This window comes from Cadophora gregata, assembly GCF_030347475.1.
Source record: "Cadophora gregata isolate MNR1 chromosome Unknown scaffold_5, whole genome shotgun sequence".
In the NCBI taxonomy this organism is placed as follows: domain Eukaryota; kingdom Fungi; phylum Ascomycota; class Leotiomycetes; order Helotiales; family Ploettnerulaceae; genus Cadophora; species Cadophora gregata.
Window position 1 is genome coordinate 1,809,476 of NW_026695928.1, and position 15,386 is coordinate 1,824,861.

The 15,386-nt window shown below is 48.8% G+C and overlaps 5 protein-coding genes across 5 annotated transcripts; 4 read left to right on the forward strand and 1 right to left on the reverse strand.

Annotated features, from left to right (window-relative positions):
- Nucleotides 1–117: 117 nt before the first annotated feature.
- RIM15 (rim15, signal transduction response regulator) lies at nt 118–5,911 on the forward strand (the record flags this gene model as incomplete). The annotated part of the gene is made up of 2 exons (XM_058504977.1): nt 118–615; nt 662–5,911. 2 exons carry the CDS (start codon nt 118–120, stop codon nt 5,909–5,911), a joined length of 5,748 nt encoding a protein of 1,915 aa, XP_058359533.1.
- Nucleotides 5,912–7,192: 1,281 nt separating this feature from the next.
- Nucleotides 7,193–7,409, forward strand: ONS95_011368 (uncharacterized protein; the record flags this gene model as incomplete). Its single annotated transcript, XM_058504978.1, has 2 exons — nt 7,193–7,301; nt 7,357–7,409. 2 exons carry the CDS (start codon nt 7,193–7,195, stop codon nt 7,407–7,409), a joined length of 162 nt encoding a protein of 53 aa, XP_058359534.1.
- Nucleotides 7,410–7,727: 318 nt separating this feature from the next.
- On the forward strand, nt 7,728–8,399 carry ONS95_011369 (uncharacterized protein). The gene has a single exon (XM_058504979.1). The coding sequence runs from the start codon at nt 7,769–7,771 to the stop codon at nt 8,246–8,248; it is 480 nt and encodes a 159-aa protein (XP_058359535.1). The 5' UTR covers nt 7,728–7,768; the 3' UTR covers nt 8,249–8,399.
- Nucleotides 8,400–8,624: 225 nt separating this feature from the next.
- On the forward strand, nt 8,625–13,427 carry ONS95_011370 (uncharacterized protein). The gene is made up of 7 exons (XM_058504980.1): nt 8,625–10,785; nt 10,889–11,162; nt 11,213–11,779; nt 11,825–12,075; nt 12,138–12,563; nt 12,615–12,746; nt 12,793–13,427. Exons 1-7 carry the CDS (start codon nt 9,424–9,426, stop codon nt 13,189–13,191), a joined length of 3,411 nt encoding a protein of 1,136 aa, XP_058359536.1. The 5' UTR covers nt 8,625–9,423; the 3' UTR covers nt 13,192–13,427.
- Nucleotides 13,428–14,262: 835 nt separating this feature from the next.
- ONS95_011371 (uncharacterized protein) lies at nt 14,263–14,892 on the reverse strand (the record flags this gene model as incomplete). The annotated part of the gene is made up of 1 exon (XM_058504981.1): nt 14,263–14,892. The coding sequence occupies one exon, from the start codon at nt 14,890–14,892 to the stop codon at nt 14,263–14,265; it is 630 nt and encodes a 209-aa protein (XP_058359537.1).
- Between the last annotated feature and the right edge of the window lie 494 nt (nt 14,893–15,386).

Here is a 15,386-nt window from a genome sequence, read left to right on the forward strand (position 1 = left end):
ACCCGCGATAACGACGCGAATGATAGCGACACTCAATCTGGTCCGGCAACTTGACCAGGGAGGCGCACGCATAGTCAATGTTGGGGCAGCATTGCAGTCAGAGGGATCTACTCAACAATGGAGGAAGAAAATAGTATGCTGGCACCACCAGTTGTCGTGCAGCTGCGGGCACAAGCTGGTGGTCAGATGGAGCGCTCTCTGAGTGCGGATATTCGGGAGGAGAGAGAGGACCTGCGAGAGGCCGCGGAGCAAACACTCAACGTGATCATGGATCTGGGACTAAATGGAAATATTAGATGGGTAAGCCCCTCTTGGACTGATGTTATCGGCACCAGTTTCGAGTCGGTGCAAGGAAAGCCAATCAAAGACCTGCTAGTCAGCGAGAACAAGGAGGCTTTTTCGGACATAGTGGAGTCTATGAAGAAAGATGATTCACGCAGTCAAATAGTCCGTTTCAGTGTGCAGCTGGGACCTGCCTCCAAGTTGGCTCCCATCGACACTCTCATGGCCGAGACGGACGAGGAATTGGCGGCAGCACAGCGTGAACCCGCGACGATTGAGCTGGAGGGACAAGGCATCATGGTTTACGACCGAACATCTGGAGGAGAGAGTCACGTAGGTTGAGCTGAACTCGAGATTGAAATTATGCTGACTGTTCCAGACAATGTGGATGATCAGACCCTGGATCGCCCCTCGCGAAATCCAAATCGACTTACCTGCTGTAATTGTCGATTCTCTCGGTTCCGGAGCAGAGGTCCTGGCAAGTCATCTTACGACATTAGCTGAAGCTGGGTTGGAGGATCCGGGAAATCATGCCCCCCCTCTTCCTGTTCTTTGTCGGATTTGCGAACGGCAAATTCCTCCATGGTGGTTTGAGAAGCATACAGAGCTATGTCTGCAGGAGCACAAAGCTGAGATGGAAGTTCAGATGTGCCAAGAAAACCTTACAGAGCACCGTCACGCCATTGTGAAAGTGCTCGATGCTCTTGAAGCTCGCAAATCACGACCTATTGCTGGCGACCAACCTGCTTTGACACCTCCCCAGGCCGAATACAAGGGCATGCCCATTGGTCCCGGCTCCTCCACATCTTCCTCCGGAACCGCATCTCCAGGTACACCTGCTGATCGATCGAGGGATCCTTCCAGGTCTGGCTTCGGCCATGCGCGAGCCAGATCCTTTGCTGTTCGAAGACCCCAAGCAAGGATTGTCGAACTACTCCTTGATCTTTGCGATACTGCTCTTGAGATTAGCACGCCCGCTATCAAAGAAGCCTCTGCTCATGCTCCTGGCGAGTTTCGCACGCAATCTCCTCAATCTGAATCCCGTATATCGCAAGTGATGCAATGGCAATCTCCTACTAATAATACGCTAGAGCAAGAACAGGGCTTGTCTGTACTTTGCCAGGATAGCGAGAGAGCAGCCAAAGGAAAGGTCGAGGCTGTTTTACGCCACCGCAGAATCATCGAATACTCCGAGCGTATCCGTATCGAGTTCTCGGTTATTGTTCAAGATTGTATCGATGAGGCCATGCGAAAGGCTGCTAAGATTGCTGCCGGTCATCTTACAGACTCCGATGACGAGACAGAGAGAATCCCTGCGAATGATGAAGGATTCTTCAGCGGCTCTTTTGATGGGCCTTCTTCATTAGCAGCCGCTCTTCGAGAAGCTGAATTGGGTCGTAGTGGAGCACGGCGAATTTCGTCAACTGCGATTTCGACCAGATCGAGCAGCCCCAAGGAGTGCCCAACACCGCGATCGCATACTGGCCAGCACAGCATCTTATCGCAGTCTCAGGATTCTCGTCGACAATCTCTATTCTTTGAGAGTGATGCAGGTGCAGAAAGTGATACGAGTCATCGGTCGTCATCATTGATGTCCCGACCTACCCGCACAGAATCTCCTGTCTCCGAATTTGGTGATCTTAGACGTGCTGCGAGCTCTCGTCAACGACATCGGCGAAGTATTATCCTTCCTGGAACAACATCTCCTCACAGGCAAGAATCTCCTGTCCGGATCCCGCAACCGTCTTCGCCGCTCCGCATTTCAAAGCCTCGAGGTTTGCCTATTGCTCATGAAGGAGTTGTCTCCCCTACAGCATCGCCGATGCTTCCGGGAAGCGAATTTACCTCACCAGCGCTTATTCCCAATCACCAGCACCATCATAGACGGCAGTCATCAGCTGCTGGCTCGGACCCCTCACGGCAACCGCCATCCCCTCGACTCAATTCTGTCAGTGCACCGCAAGCTCGAGCGGTACCACCATCCATTAAGGACTTCGAGATCATTAAACCAATCAGTAAAGGTGCATTTGGTAGTGTCTATCTAGCCAAGAAGAGATCTACCGGTGACTACTATGCCATCAAAGTCTTGAAAAAGGCAGACATGGTTGCAAAGAACCAAGTCACCAATGTCAAAGCAGAGCGTGCTATCATGATGTGGCAAGGTGAAAGCGATTTTGTTGCGAAACTGTACTGGACCTTTTCCAGCAAGGATTATCTCTATTTGGTCATGGAGTATTTGAATGGTGGAGATTGTGCGTCTCTCATCAAAGTTCTCGGCGGCCTGCCAGAAGATTGGGCGAAGAAATACCTGGGCGAAGTTATTTTAGGTGTTGAGCATCTTCACAATCGCGGAATTGTTCATCGAGATCTCAAACCTGACAATCTTCTCATTGACCAGAAAGGTCATTTGAAATTAACTGATTTCGGTCTCTCGCGAATGGGCCTGATTGGTCGCCAAAAGCGGGTTCTCAACAGTTCCACAAATGATTCTGCCCCAGATCTTCTAAAGCAAGGCCCATTTGCGCGGACAATGTCCATTAGCTCATCACGGTCAACCTCATTTGATTTTCAAGGCCATCACTCACCAGGATCTACACCTCAGATGACTCCAGACCTTGCTGGTGGGCTGGCGACTCCATCATACTTCGCCCTGAGTCGTGAGAACACCCTGAACAAAGAGTCTCGCCGTGCTTCCGGCCGTAGCGACTCCGGTGGCAGTGATGCTTTAAATCAAATGTTCAGCAGCTTTTCTCTCAACGATAGTCAAGCCCAACACATGATGAACCAGAGACGGAGTCCTATTGAAGAAATGAGCGAGAATGAAGGAACCGTCTCTCCCGACCTTCCAGCTCTGCACCCGACAACCAGCCAAACAAGTTCAGACATGCGTAGTACGCCACCACAGACCAGTATGATGCCACCCCCAATGGCGTTGTTTGATCCTGATGATAGCAATCGTCGTTTCGTCGGCACTCCAGACTATCTTGCGCCCGAGACTGTGAATGGTGTTGGCCAGGACGAAAATAGTGATTGGTGGTCTGTTGGTTGTATTCTGTTCGAGTTCTTGTATGGATATCCACCATTCCATGCACCGACGCCGGACGAAGTTTTTGAAAACATCCTCGCTCGCAGAATCTCTTGGCCTGATGATAACGATTTTGAAGTGTCCCCAGAGGCAAAAGACTTGATGAACAAGCTTCTCTGCCTCAACCCGCGGGAAAGGCTTGGAGCCAATACTGATGACAAGTTTTCTTGCGGCGGCGACGAGATTCGAAACCATCCGTGGTTCGACGGCACGCAATGGGATAAGCTCCTGGAGGACGACGCACAATTCGTCCCGGCGCCTGAAAATCCAGAAGATACTGAATATTTTGACTCTCGCGGTGCTACCTTACAATCGTTTGCAGAGGAGATGGAAGATCAGACCTCACCACAGCCTTCGACGGCAGGTACTGAATACCATGAACGCCCTCATGATGCGCTGTCTCGTGTACGGTCTCAAGTCAATTCGATCAAGCGTGGCTTGATGCCTTTGCATATCCCACCCCATGTCCGCGATATGAAGAGTCGCAGACTCAGCGAACCTGTAATTGCGGATGACTTCGGGAATTTTGCGTTCAAGAATTTGCCGGTTCTGGAGAAGGCGAACAAAGACGTCATACAAAAACTTCGCGCTGAGGCTCTAGCTGCACAGAATAAACAAAATGCTACGAGCCCAAGTGGCCCAGGACCAAACAACGCAACTTCACCGGGACCAGTCTTGGAAGGAAGTCCTATCCTGCCAATGCCCATCCAGCGGACACTCTCAAATGCCAAAGCTACCGCCAGACCATCTTCACCATCAGGATTCAGCCAGTCAAATTCGTCGCCGAGCAGAGCGTCCCAGCCTTCATCGCCACTTCTCGTTTCTTTTGTTGCCGGCCAGAATGGTGAGGGTCGCCGCAAGACATCGAGCACTTCCTCCAGTCTGTCGCATCAATCCAACAATTCATTAGCACCTGGGAGCTTCTTCGACGGACCAAGACTTCCGTCTAGTCTTCAAAAGGCCTCCTCAGCGGTCTCGTCACCCATTAAGACTCGAGGAGGAGCACCACCACCACCATTGGCACTGTCACCTCAAAAGATTTCGACACCAAGACAAGCCAGTAGCTCTTCCACGAGAGCTCGGTCGCAAACTGTTGGCTCGCAGGAAGGCAGCCCAATACCTGCCGATCTCTTCTCGCACCGCAAGCGACGCAGCCAAGTTTTCGATATGTCGCCATCGTCATCGGACAACGAAGGCGATAAGGCCAACGCCCTTCTTCGTGTTCAACGTCGTCGCCAAAGTTCTCGCAGGATGTCTCAAATCACCTTGGCCGATGGGCCAGCTTTCCGTCCTCTAGATGTTCTCATCTGCGAAGATCATCCCGTGTCACGAATGGTGATGGAGAAACTATTGGAAAAATTACGGTGCCGGACTATCACTGTGGCGAACGGAGCGGAGGCCATGCGATATGCTATGAGTGAGATCAAATTCGACATTATCATGATGGAATTTAAGCTGCCTCAAATCAATGGAGCAGACGTTGCTCGAATGATTCGTGACACCAAGAATGCCAATTCTGCCACTCCAATAGTTGCAGTCACTGGCTATCTCAAAGAGCTACAAGCACCTCATCATTTTGATGCTTTGATTGAAAAGCCTCCAACGACTTCAAAGTTAACAGATGCCATGTGCAGATTGTGTCAGTGGAAGGCCCCATCACCTGGTCAAATTACATCGAACCCACTGGGCTACCCTCAACCTTCCGGCTTGCGACAGGAGAGTCTTCGACTGGAAGATAGCCCAACTTCAAATGGGTCTCTGAGCTACTCTCATATGCCTGGTAGCTACAGAGGTTCCAGTCGAGCGGATTCCAGAGGCTCTAGCCTCTTTGGAGACTCGGGGTCTCTTGCGAACGAGGACGTTCATGTTGTCATCAGTCGAAAAGCCACAGGCGATTGGGATGATGCATCTGGTCTCGGAATAAGCAACGAGGAGGCAATGCTCGACTCTCGCAATCTTCCAAAGGCACTACCTCCGCACCTTCTTCACGAGGAGTCTGCACCAGGGCGGATGGAGGCTACTCATAAGCTTCCAATCCGTCAACGATCTACAGAAAAGATGAGGATGAAGCGGGAGTCTCTGGAGAAGCACCGCCGGGAGTGTGCTGAGTCGGCTGAATCGGGAGATGACGAGGATGAAGTCCTGGGGGACGTGTCGGTGCGTGAGAAGACCAGCCCTAAAGGTGCCCAGAAGACACACCGAGGATCCAAGCTCAGCACGGAAATGATGAGAACAAACAGTCGTGGCAGCGTCGTCTCGAGTTCGGACGCGACAGCCTATGCTGACACCATCGAACCACCTCCTACAGTTGCTGAAGAAGCTCCTTTGGCGTCTGAAATCAGCGGCGCAAGCTTAACTCCACCGGAAGTTTTCACCACTCCGGGTGAGAATGTCATCAATATTGACTTGAACGAAACTCCCAAGCCATCTGCTTCCCAAAGAAACCCGATGGACGTTGATCAAACGCCACGACCGTCTACAGCGTCACATCGGTCAGATTACATGATGTGTAAGAGCAATAGTGGAGACGGCCAACCATTATAACTAAAAACAAAAAATAACAACTTTCTCTTTTGTTTGCAGGTTCGCCCGGCACTTAAACAACTTTTTTTTTGCAACACCAACAGCGCGGCGTTACGGTACATTTGGTCCTAGCAGGACATGTGGCGGAATATGGGGTCACAAACGGCGTTTTATTTGCACCCGGGCCGGGTGTTTTTGGACTTTTGCTGCATTTACACACTGGACGTGTCGCCGCTCAGCTCTCAAATTTTCATTTTGCGTTGATTCGTTGCTATCAAATCTGGAAGAGAAAAGGACACCACAAAATGTGTTTCTATACTGCTTCCTGGATGGAAATAATGCTTCTTCTCTGGCGCATATGCCACCCTCTCGACTCGGATTGCTACATACGTTTCATTTGTACATTTGCTTGGGGTTTTGGAGGGGATGGATGGGGCTGGCAGGCAGGGGACATTGAACCTTTTCTTTTTCGGATGTTTCTAATTTGTCTGTGTTTACTTGAGCGGGAACTTTCTTTTACAGATTGTCTGATCTCAACACCCACTAACCTACCGGCTGGGGTTTTTCTTCCATTTATCTAAGTACGGCTGCGTGGAGTTTGTTGGTCGAAACCAAGGCAGGGGACGGTGGAGAGAAACATAGTAGCTGGCGCCTGAAGAAAGGCAATCGCTGGAATGCTGTGGGCGAAGAGAATGTTGTAGACTTAGGATGGTTTGCAATGTACTTTCAATAAACTGCTTCGTTGTATACTGAGTGTTGTATGACTGTGCTCAAGACGCTGAGAGCTGATGCAATTTGCTGGGGCAAATAGTGCTTGGATAGCGGGACCCAGGTGAAGGTGGTTGAGCCGACCCATTCAAGCATTAAGATGCAAAGGGACATTCTCTCGCATATTTGAACTTGGTTCCTCTTGCTTTGGAGTTGTCGTATATCAACACATTTGAGATGTCAATATTCTTTGTTTACTTTCAAGTTGCTGGTTCAATGCCACCCGCCCGTGAAAGTACCAGCCACCGTCACCCTTTGAAACAAACTCATTGCCGTATTGCCTATTTACTTTTCATAGATTGAGCAGCGACATAAATGCATGTGACATACATTGTACCCATATTGGTTTCCCAGTATGGCGCTTTTTTTCTGGTGACTCGAGGCTAGTAGTACTCTCAAGCAAGCCGCGAACGAGTGATCGAAGTTGACACAGGACCGGAGAGAACAAGGCGTGTCAAGTCAACGCGAAATCCACGAGATCGATAATCAATATAAGTCAACTGCTCTCCGAGTCAACACGACGGCCCATTCACAATGCCTCTGTTGGATACACGTTCTGCAGGCGACAAGGTGGGGAATTCGATCAAGGACCTAGCTCCGTTTGTCGTGGCACCCAACACGATTCACGACGAACATGGCCTATGTAAGTTATTCGTATCAGCGTATACATCATATATTAATCTGCCCGCTATCTGCAGTGTTCAGTATGTTGTCCTCGCTCCACTGGCCAGTTGCTGCCTCTACCCTTTGACGAGCTTCCCTTTGTTTCGGAGCTTGCCAAGGGAAGTAAGATATATGATCGTGAGTGCTATCACTTGGAGCCTCTCATGGAACAACCGCGAGTCTTTGCATTCGTTCTAATTCAGAAACTTTTCAGTGGAAATTCGCATGTAACAACAGATCAACCACATTCACCCCATTCTTCTGCAACTGTACGTGGTCGTCTACCCCGCCGAGGACACCCACTTATGCAATAGTCCTAAGTGCGATAGCATCGCCAGCATTCTGCTCGCAACTTCTGAGTCTCGGACCGAAGCACTCCGACTATACAAAACTGTTACACTCCCGACTTGCTCCCAAGAAAGCTCATTGACGACATGGCCCCGAACAATGTACCTACATCCGTCCATTGACGTTGCTTGGATCTGTAAATTCCAGGACAAAGATACCTCAGACATGTTTCAAGTCTTAATGTCGGTCCGGCCCGAGTCCATCCCACTTCCACAAGTTGTGGACACCATCATGACTTACATCACTGAGCTATTGAATCCAGGAACAAAGCGAGTTTGTTTCGATTCGGAAATATGGATGTACATGCTATATTACGAAGCTGGCTACTCGGTGTTGGTGAAATCACTTTCGGGCTTTGACATCATCATAGATTGGGATCAGATCATCTGCGAGGGATCCTGGAAAGTGCGCTGGGCAAGCCGCGCAGGTCATGCCGACGAGGGAGTCAAGCTGGGTTCTTCCGCAGACCTGCGCCGTATACTGACGCATCATACCATGCTAGAATATGATACACATTTGCGCGCCCTGGTGGACGAGAAAGGATGGGTGGTCAGAGCCGAGGTCGTTTGGTCGGGATGACGAATTCCTGTTGAGATTCCGCGTCTGAAGGGACATGAGTTGTACGTGTGATGGAGCAATGAGAAGTACGTTGAAACTGCACTCATATAGGAAATACTGTTAATATTCCTGTTTTCGAGCCGAGTGGAGCAAAGCAAATATGAAGTTGTCCGATATGCCCTCTCGGTTTTAACCGAGGGACTGACCCGTGACCTGCTTGTCATTTTAAGATTACTTTTATATTGTTGGCCACATAAAACATAAATCTAGACAGTGTCTCGAGTGAGATTCCCTGCAGCCTAGGTTTGGACTTACTGAAACTGGCGCAGCTTCTGGTGACCACCTAATACTTCGAGCCATCAGCAAAGCCGTAACAACAAGATTTTGGCATCTGAAGCTGAAATCTCATTTAAGTTGCGACAATCGCCCGAGCGTATTCCTCTAAATTGGAGCCCTTACATGGCTGGTGCATTGTTGACTTGTGAAGTCTGCGTAGCCTGTAATGTTTCTGTAAGCGAGGACTGGCGTAATTCTCAGGAGTTCGATGCTGCAGTACAGTAACCTTACACCTCGGCAAAATCAGGGCACCGATTGGAACATCAGCCCTTCAGCACTCAGCTTCACTGCATCCATCCAACTTCCCTCCGAGCTCAGCTTCATCACCATTCTAGAGAATTGTCATTCTCGTTCAGCTCTCTGAACTATTCATCCACACATGTGCTTTTGTCTCTCCACGTGTCCACCACGGCTCCGTACACTTCTCGGCCCCCAACAATCAACATCTGAGGCAACAGCTGATGCGCAGGGCTGCACACCATGATCGTATTGCTCCGAGACCTTCATGCCAATGAGACGTTCGTGCAGTCATGCTGTACATCCTCTGTGTGCTACACCAAGCCGACAGCCTTGCGCCACCACCGCCTTATTCGATAGATTGAGGCGCCTGTCGCCCAGGACATACGCAGATCTCCTGCCTGGCAGGACAGTATTTGTTATGGCGTCTGGTGTGTTCAGCTCGGCCATGAATGACTGGGTGGCGTCTGCAAGGCTCTGCGAATTGAGGCTCTTGCACTTTCATGGTCTTATAAGTATGATTGATGGACGACCCTTTCGAAAAATGATCGCAAATCAAGACATGTACACACTTAGTGCGAAAATACACTACACGCTTATAGATCGTTTCCGAGTTGAAGATAATGCAAAGCCCCCCGACGTCGTACGCCAATGCGGCGAGCAGCTCTGATGTTGTGGATGGAAGCCACAGGCCTTTAGGTTACTCAGTTGATCGAAGGAATAGTGCCATCCCGACTCAGAACCAGAACCAAAGAAGTCGTCTAGCTTCCGTTATTACCATTGGAAAATCAAATCCGGAGAGGTCACGACTCTCCGGCAGATTATCGAGAGGCTCCGTTGACACCACATCCACCTCAATCAAACCATCTTTGGCATCTCGTAGAGCCTCTCTTGCCCAAAACGTGCTTGATTCCATCTCATCTCGACTTTCTGAGCCACCTTCCGGTGCCTCAACTACATTGGAAACCCTACCTACCTCTCAGTATGATGGCCCGATTCTTCAAGGACAGGGAAAGAGAAGAAAAAAGCAAAGGCCAAAAAATCGACGCCATAGGTCTTCACTTACGAGAGACCATGGTGATTTTCTTGCATCTCGAGCTGGGGCCCTTGAACATCAGCCAGTCAGCTCAGAACCCCTGAGCCCTTTACAGGAGGCAATCTCAGAGGGTGACTTGGAAGCTGTGAGAAATATCATCACCGATAAATCACACCTTTCAAGCCTAGAGAATATTGGAAAGCCACTGCATGCTGCTGCACTCGCTGGAAATGAAGCTATTTTTAATTTACTTTTGGAATCTGGTGACTTCAAGATTAATGACCGAGATTCTCGCGAACGGACTGCATTATATGCGGCGAGGTCAAGAGGTCATGAATCAATCGCACAAGTGCTGCTTGCAAATGGCGCCAAAGAGCTTTCGTTCGAGGAATCTCGTATCGCAGGCATTGAGCTCAAACAATGGCTTGCCTACGAATCCCAAATGAACACGTCTTTACCTGCTGCCGTTTTGCAGGAGCAAACCATCAAAGATGCCGAGGTGACTGCAGAGCCAGATTCTGACGACGACGTGATCCCGGCGACATTTTCTCAGCCCAACCGCGTAGAGTCAGAGTATGAACACATCTACAAGCTCGAAGTTGGGAGTTGCGAAAACATCAAGGACATGGAGGGAGTGGTCAATAAAAAACGCGAGGATGCTCAGAAAAGGGGGAAATGGGTGAAAGGACCCATTCCTACGCCAACCGCAGTTCCACAAGATGTTCTTCCGATGAAGCATAAGCATGTCAGATTTCCAGGCTTTGGATTCGAGATACCTATCGTGGAGTTCGACTTTACTAGCAACAGAGGTCACCGAGTAATATCCCCTGCGCCAACAGTCGACAACCTCCTTTACGGCGTGCAAGGAGTAGACTCAATTACACGCGGGGATGGTCCCTCCTCGGATGTGGTTTGTAGATGGTACCATATTCCTGTCAATCATCTTGGAGTAAGCTTATTCTCTCACCTTTCCCTTGCCAGTAGCCCTCGGTGTCAAGGGTGGAAAGGGCTATTGAAACGTTAAACCACCGTCAGTGCTGACTTTTCTAAAGTGGGCAGAGGATCTCATCAGGAAAATATACGAGAAGAGGAGTTTGAAAGAACAGCAAAAACGAGATGTCATCCTTCGGCGTGAACCATTCTCCGTCGATTCTGATCCGTTGAAGCCAATTCTGCTAGATCCCCGTCCGCAAGCAAGATCACTCAGACCACTTTGCCGCAATATGACCTTGGATCGTGATGGTAATACCCGAATGGCATCCGCACTTAATCTGAGAATTCCTTTTGTGCACTGGGAAACCGAAGCGAACAGATCTGAAATGCAACGTAAGTACCGCTGGAGCCAATGTAAAGAAAATATACTAATTCTCTGATAGGCATTATGGAGACAGTGCGTGAGGCCTACAAGCACGATCTTGATAACCCAAATCTACAAAGGAAAATACCAGACCTGAAAATTATTCAGAGCTTTAGAGAGTGGACCAAAAATGAAAAGCTGCTCTGTGCGTACCTGTATAGCACCTTACCAGTTCATCCACGCCGAACTCTTGATCAGTTTTATTATCATATGTTGGAAGACACTGAACACCGAGACCAGGATCAAGTCATCACCCGCTACTATCACAATGTATGGAGGCGGAATCACGAATTGCCTGCTGACGAAGAAGAGTACAATTTTGGGAAACCGACTTCGGCCACCCCAGAATCTGCATTTAATCTCGATAATCCGGATCCACAGGGGCCTGAGGCGTCAAAGGGGATTTCTCCCGCCGGTCGAAGGCTAACTTCAGTGTCTGGTAACCAGATGAACGAGGAGTCGCCCAGCATTCTTCAGAGCAGACGGAACACAAAGATTGATGAGCCTGAAGAAGAGTTCACGGAGCCTAAGGAACAAGCACATGTGCTAATGGTGGATCAGCTTTGGCTCTGGATCCTCGATGAGAGTAAGTGCCTGAACTGATGATTGTTTCAGTGCTAACTTACCAAAGACACAATTATCACAAGTTTTCCGCAAAACTGGACACATGATGTCGAAGATTCCCAGGTTGAAGGCGATCCTCAGGATGTCCTGAAGAGCATACAGAAATATCTCACACTTGTGAACAGGCCGCCACTGGAGTCGGTTTACGACCTGGCTCAATTGATTGTGTACAAGTGCCTCGCAACATTTTGCAACAAGCCAACACCTTATAGACAAATGCAAATACTGGATGTGTATGAAAGTGCCATTGCATCTGTTGTATGCCGTCTTTCCCCTTCTTCTAGATGGAGTCTTAAAAAGCAATGGCTAATATATGCTAGACCGATGAAGAAACCAAGCTTTTCAACAAATTCGCAAATGAATCGAAAGATGCTTGGTCTAAGGAGAGAACTACTGCTAAGCACAGCAGAAGTCCAGAGGAGCTTTACAACATAGACAAGGAAATTGAGCAGCTAAAGGAGATCAAAGATATTCAAGATGAACTTCACATTCTGTCTGTGCTACTTGAATCCCAACTCCCTGTTCTGCAGGAAGCTTCGGATGCATTGAGTAGGCCGGCAGAGACTTCTGAGCCCAAACCAAAATCTTCTGTCATTTCTCAAACTGGTGGATCTCTTCAGAACAATGTAGGACAAACCGTACCCTATAGTTCAGAGTTCGACTTCGAAAGGTTGCACAAGATGGTACAGGAACAAGAAGTGAGGGTCAAGGGACTCAAAGATCAAGCAGAACAGGCAAACAAGGCTGTAAGTCCCGGAACACTGGATGGGACCCATCAAAAGTACTGATGATGTCAGCTGAATCACCTGCTTGACCTGAAACAAAAGCAAGCAAATGTTTCTGAAGCACGGTCAGCAAGATGGACTGCAGAGTCAACCAAGCAACAAGGAAACATCATGGTGCTCTTCACACTCGTTACTATCATCTTTGTGTGTTTCACCAGCTCCCCTTAGTGTATCTTGCTAACAAGTCCAGGCTCCTCTCTCCCTCCTAGCCACTATCTTCAGCCTCCGAGTGGTAGAATTCCCCACTACGCTACACATGCGCTTCGTTGTAAAGTACATGTTCGTTGTCTCCATCGCAGTTATTGTCCCGCTTATGGGACTCGTCATCTATACAACCCGTCATGCTATTGGCAAAGTCTTAGAGCGCCTTAACCAGCGGCTTGGGACTCGGAGATGGTTCCATCAGGTCACGTGGCAGCGTCGAAAGCAAATATTGCGGAAGAGGTGGAAGGGTGACGATGGCGAAAATGCTTCTAGCGATACAGAAATACCCCAGTCAGGGTCAGAAGCCACTAGGGGACCGAGACAGAGGTTGAACTTTTGGAAATCGAGGAAGAAGGCGGTGGAAGATGCTGAGAAAGGTACTTAAGAGCCCCAAAGAAAACATGCTCTGCAATTCCCTGAACTGCTTTATGTCTCTCAGATATATATAAGAAGTGATACACAACAAGTATGCGAACAAACTGTGTTTTGGTACATTCAAAGCATCTTTGGAGTATGTCATGTATGCACGTGTGCACCTCAGGACAATATACCTCAAAGGAAAAAGCAGGTTCCGACCCACCGTGGGAGGGGCACTTTCCTAGAATAATAATCATATCACTGTTACAAAAATTTGGTAACTGTCAATTGACAGTCAATTGATAGTATAGTGATAAGAAATTCTTAGCAGTTGAGAGGTCGTCATTTCAGGAAAGTGCACCTCCCACGGTGGGTCGGAACCTGCTTTCTCCTGTAAGGTAGATAGATTGAATGAAGATAAACATTTGGAGAATAATCAAGCGAAATCTCGCTTAAAAGGAGTTTGTCAAAGCAAATAAACAGAGCAGACGCACCTTCTGATGACGCAAAATGTGTGAACGACCAAATGCATCTTGACCATTTTTTAATTACAGAAGTATTTGAAGCGCGTTAATTTAGAGTCGTTCTGTTTGGATGATGAAAGATAGCATTTTACCAGTTCGTGGATGGAAGTCCCCTCGGAACAACCCAGACCTGGGCCAGCAAAGACGTCTCACTTTCCGGCATCGTTCCATGGAGTACACTCCAAAACCTTGAATAGTTCCGCCCCTGAATAAGTGCACAGAAAGTGTATGCGCCAGATATATAGCATAGAACAGTTTCTCAAGGATGTTTCGTGGGCAGTCTTGATTCTATTTGGGGTAAGATACTTGGAAAGACACTGTTGAGGGTTTTATGATGCTATTGAAGGACAGGATGTTTCGTGACGTGCCTGGTGATTGGTTGTTATTTAATATTACGTACATATGATGAAATACGGGTTCTTTGATAGGTCTCTGTGGCAGGACAGAATGCGTGATCGGATTATAAGACATCTCCATATTGTAGCAAAATCTCTGAGATACGCCAAGATGATTAAGAACAAGTAACAAAACGATTGCCAGATCACTATCACACTCCAAGTAGAGCATATCGTTCTTCAGAACGCGCCGCCCTCGTACGGCTTGTCGTAGCGTGGTTCCCTCTCCCGACCTGAAAGCTCAAGGCAGTCAAGGTACGCGACCAATTTGTTTGCCGTGAATTCACCCAACTCAAATCCCTCCTGCCCATAATCGACAGTGTATCCGTTTACACTGAGATAGCACCCAGCCTTGTGCTCGTCCCAGCCCTCAGCTTTGGGCCGCCATATGGTTCTCTTACCCATCTTTTTGCCATCCTTGCCATTGACGCCTATGTCATCCAGGTCCACTTCTGCCGTTTCCCCCTGCCCGACGAAGAGAAAGCACCTCCCCCCACAATTCTTGCAGAATGGCCAGTGGATAGATCCGGCGTTGCAGGTGTAATCCCCAAGCTCGGTAAGGGGATCAAGCGGGGAGAGGAGCACGAAGTCCTGAGGAGCCCAATCCAAGCGGATGTGAAAGTGGCCAGCTTTGTGACACGGCGTGCAGTTGCAGCGGTAGAACTCTTGGTTTGAGCGGGTGGAACCCAGGGGAGGCGATGTGTCGCTGGATGGGGGTTGGTGGGGAAGTGTGAGGAATATGATGTACTGGATGGAGCCGCAGTGGCAGGAGCCGTGGAATGGGCGGCGTGTTGGTGACGAGTCGCTCATTTTGCTTGCAGCAACGGTTTTGTGACGGATTGTGTAATGTTGGGGATTATGAACGTGAAGACTCGAGGATATCGTAATGGATTGCTCTATTGATAGCAGCGTGAGGAGAATGTTTTCCGAAGGGCGTTACGCAAAGGAGGATGGATGATTGACAGAGGGGAGGGCGGGGTTGCCGACAGGGGAAGCTGAAATGGTGATCAGTGACGAGAAGGATTGACGATACTGTCCAACCACAACTATTTTGTTACTAATAACTAGGTAGCCTCCCGAACGAGAAGCAGAGAAAGAAAGTTACGCATTTAACAGCTATGAAGCTTTGCCAAGCAAATTATATATTTACAAACATTTCGTCTAGGGACTTAGCGCGACTCTCAATGCCAATTTCCGGGCAATGAGCACAAATATTAGATGTGGCGTGTCCTCTTGAAATGCACCAAGATAGATTTCCATCACTGTTTGTCTTTCAAAAAGTCTTGTGGTAATCTGGGATGCTT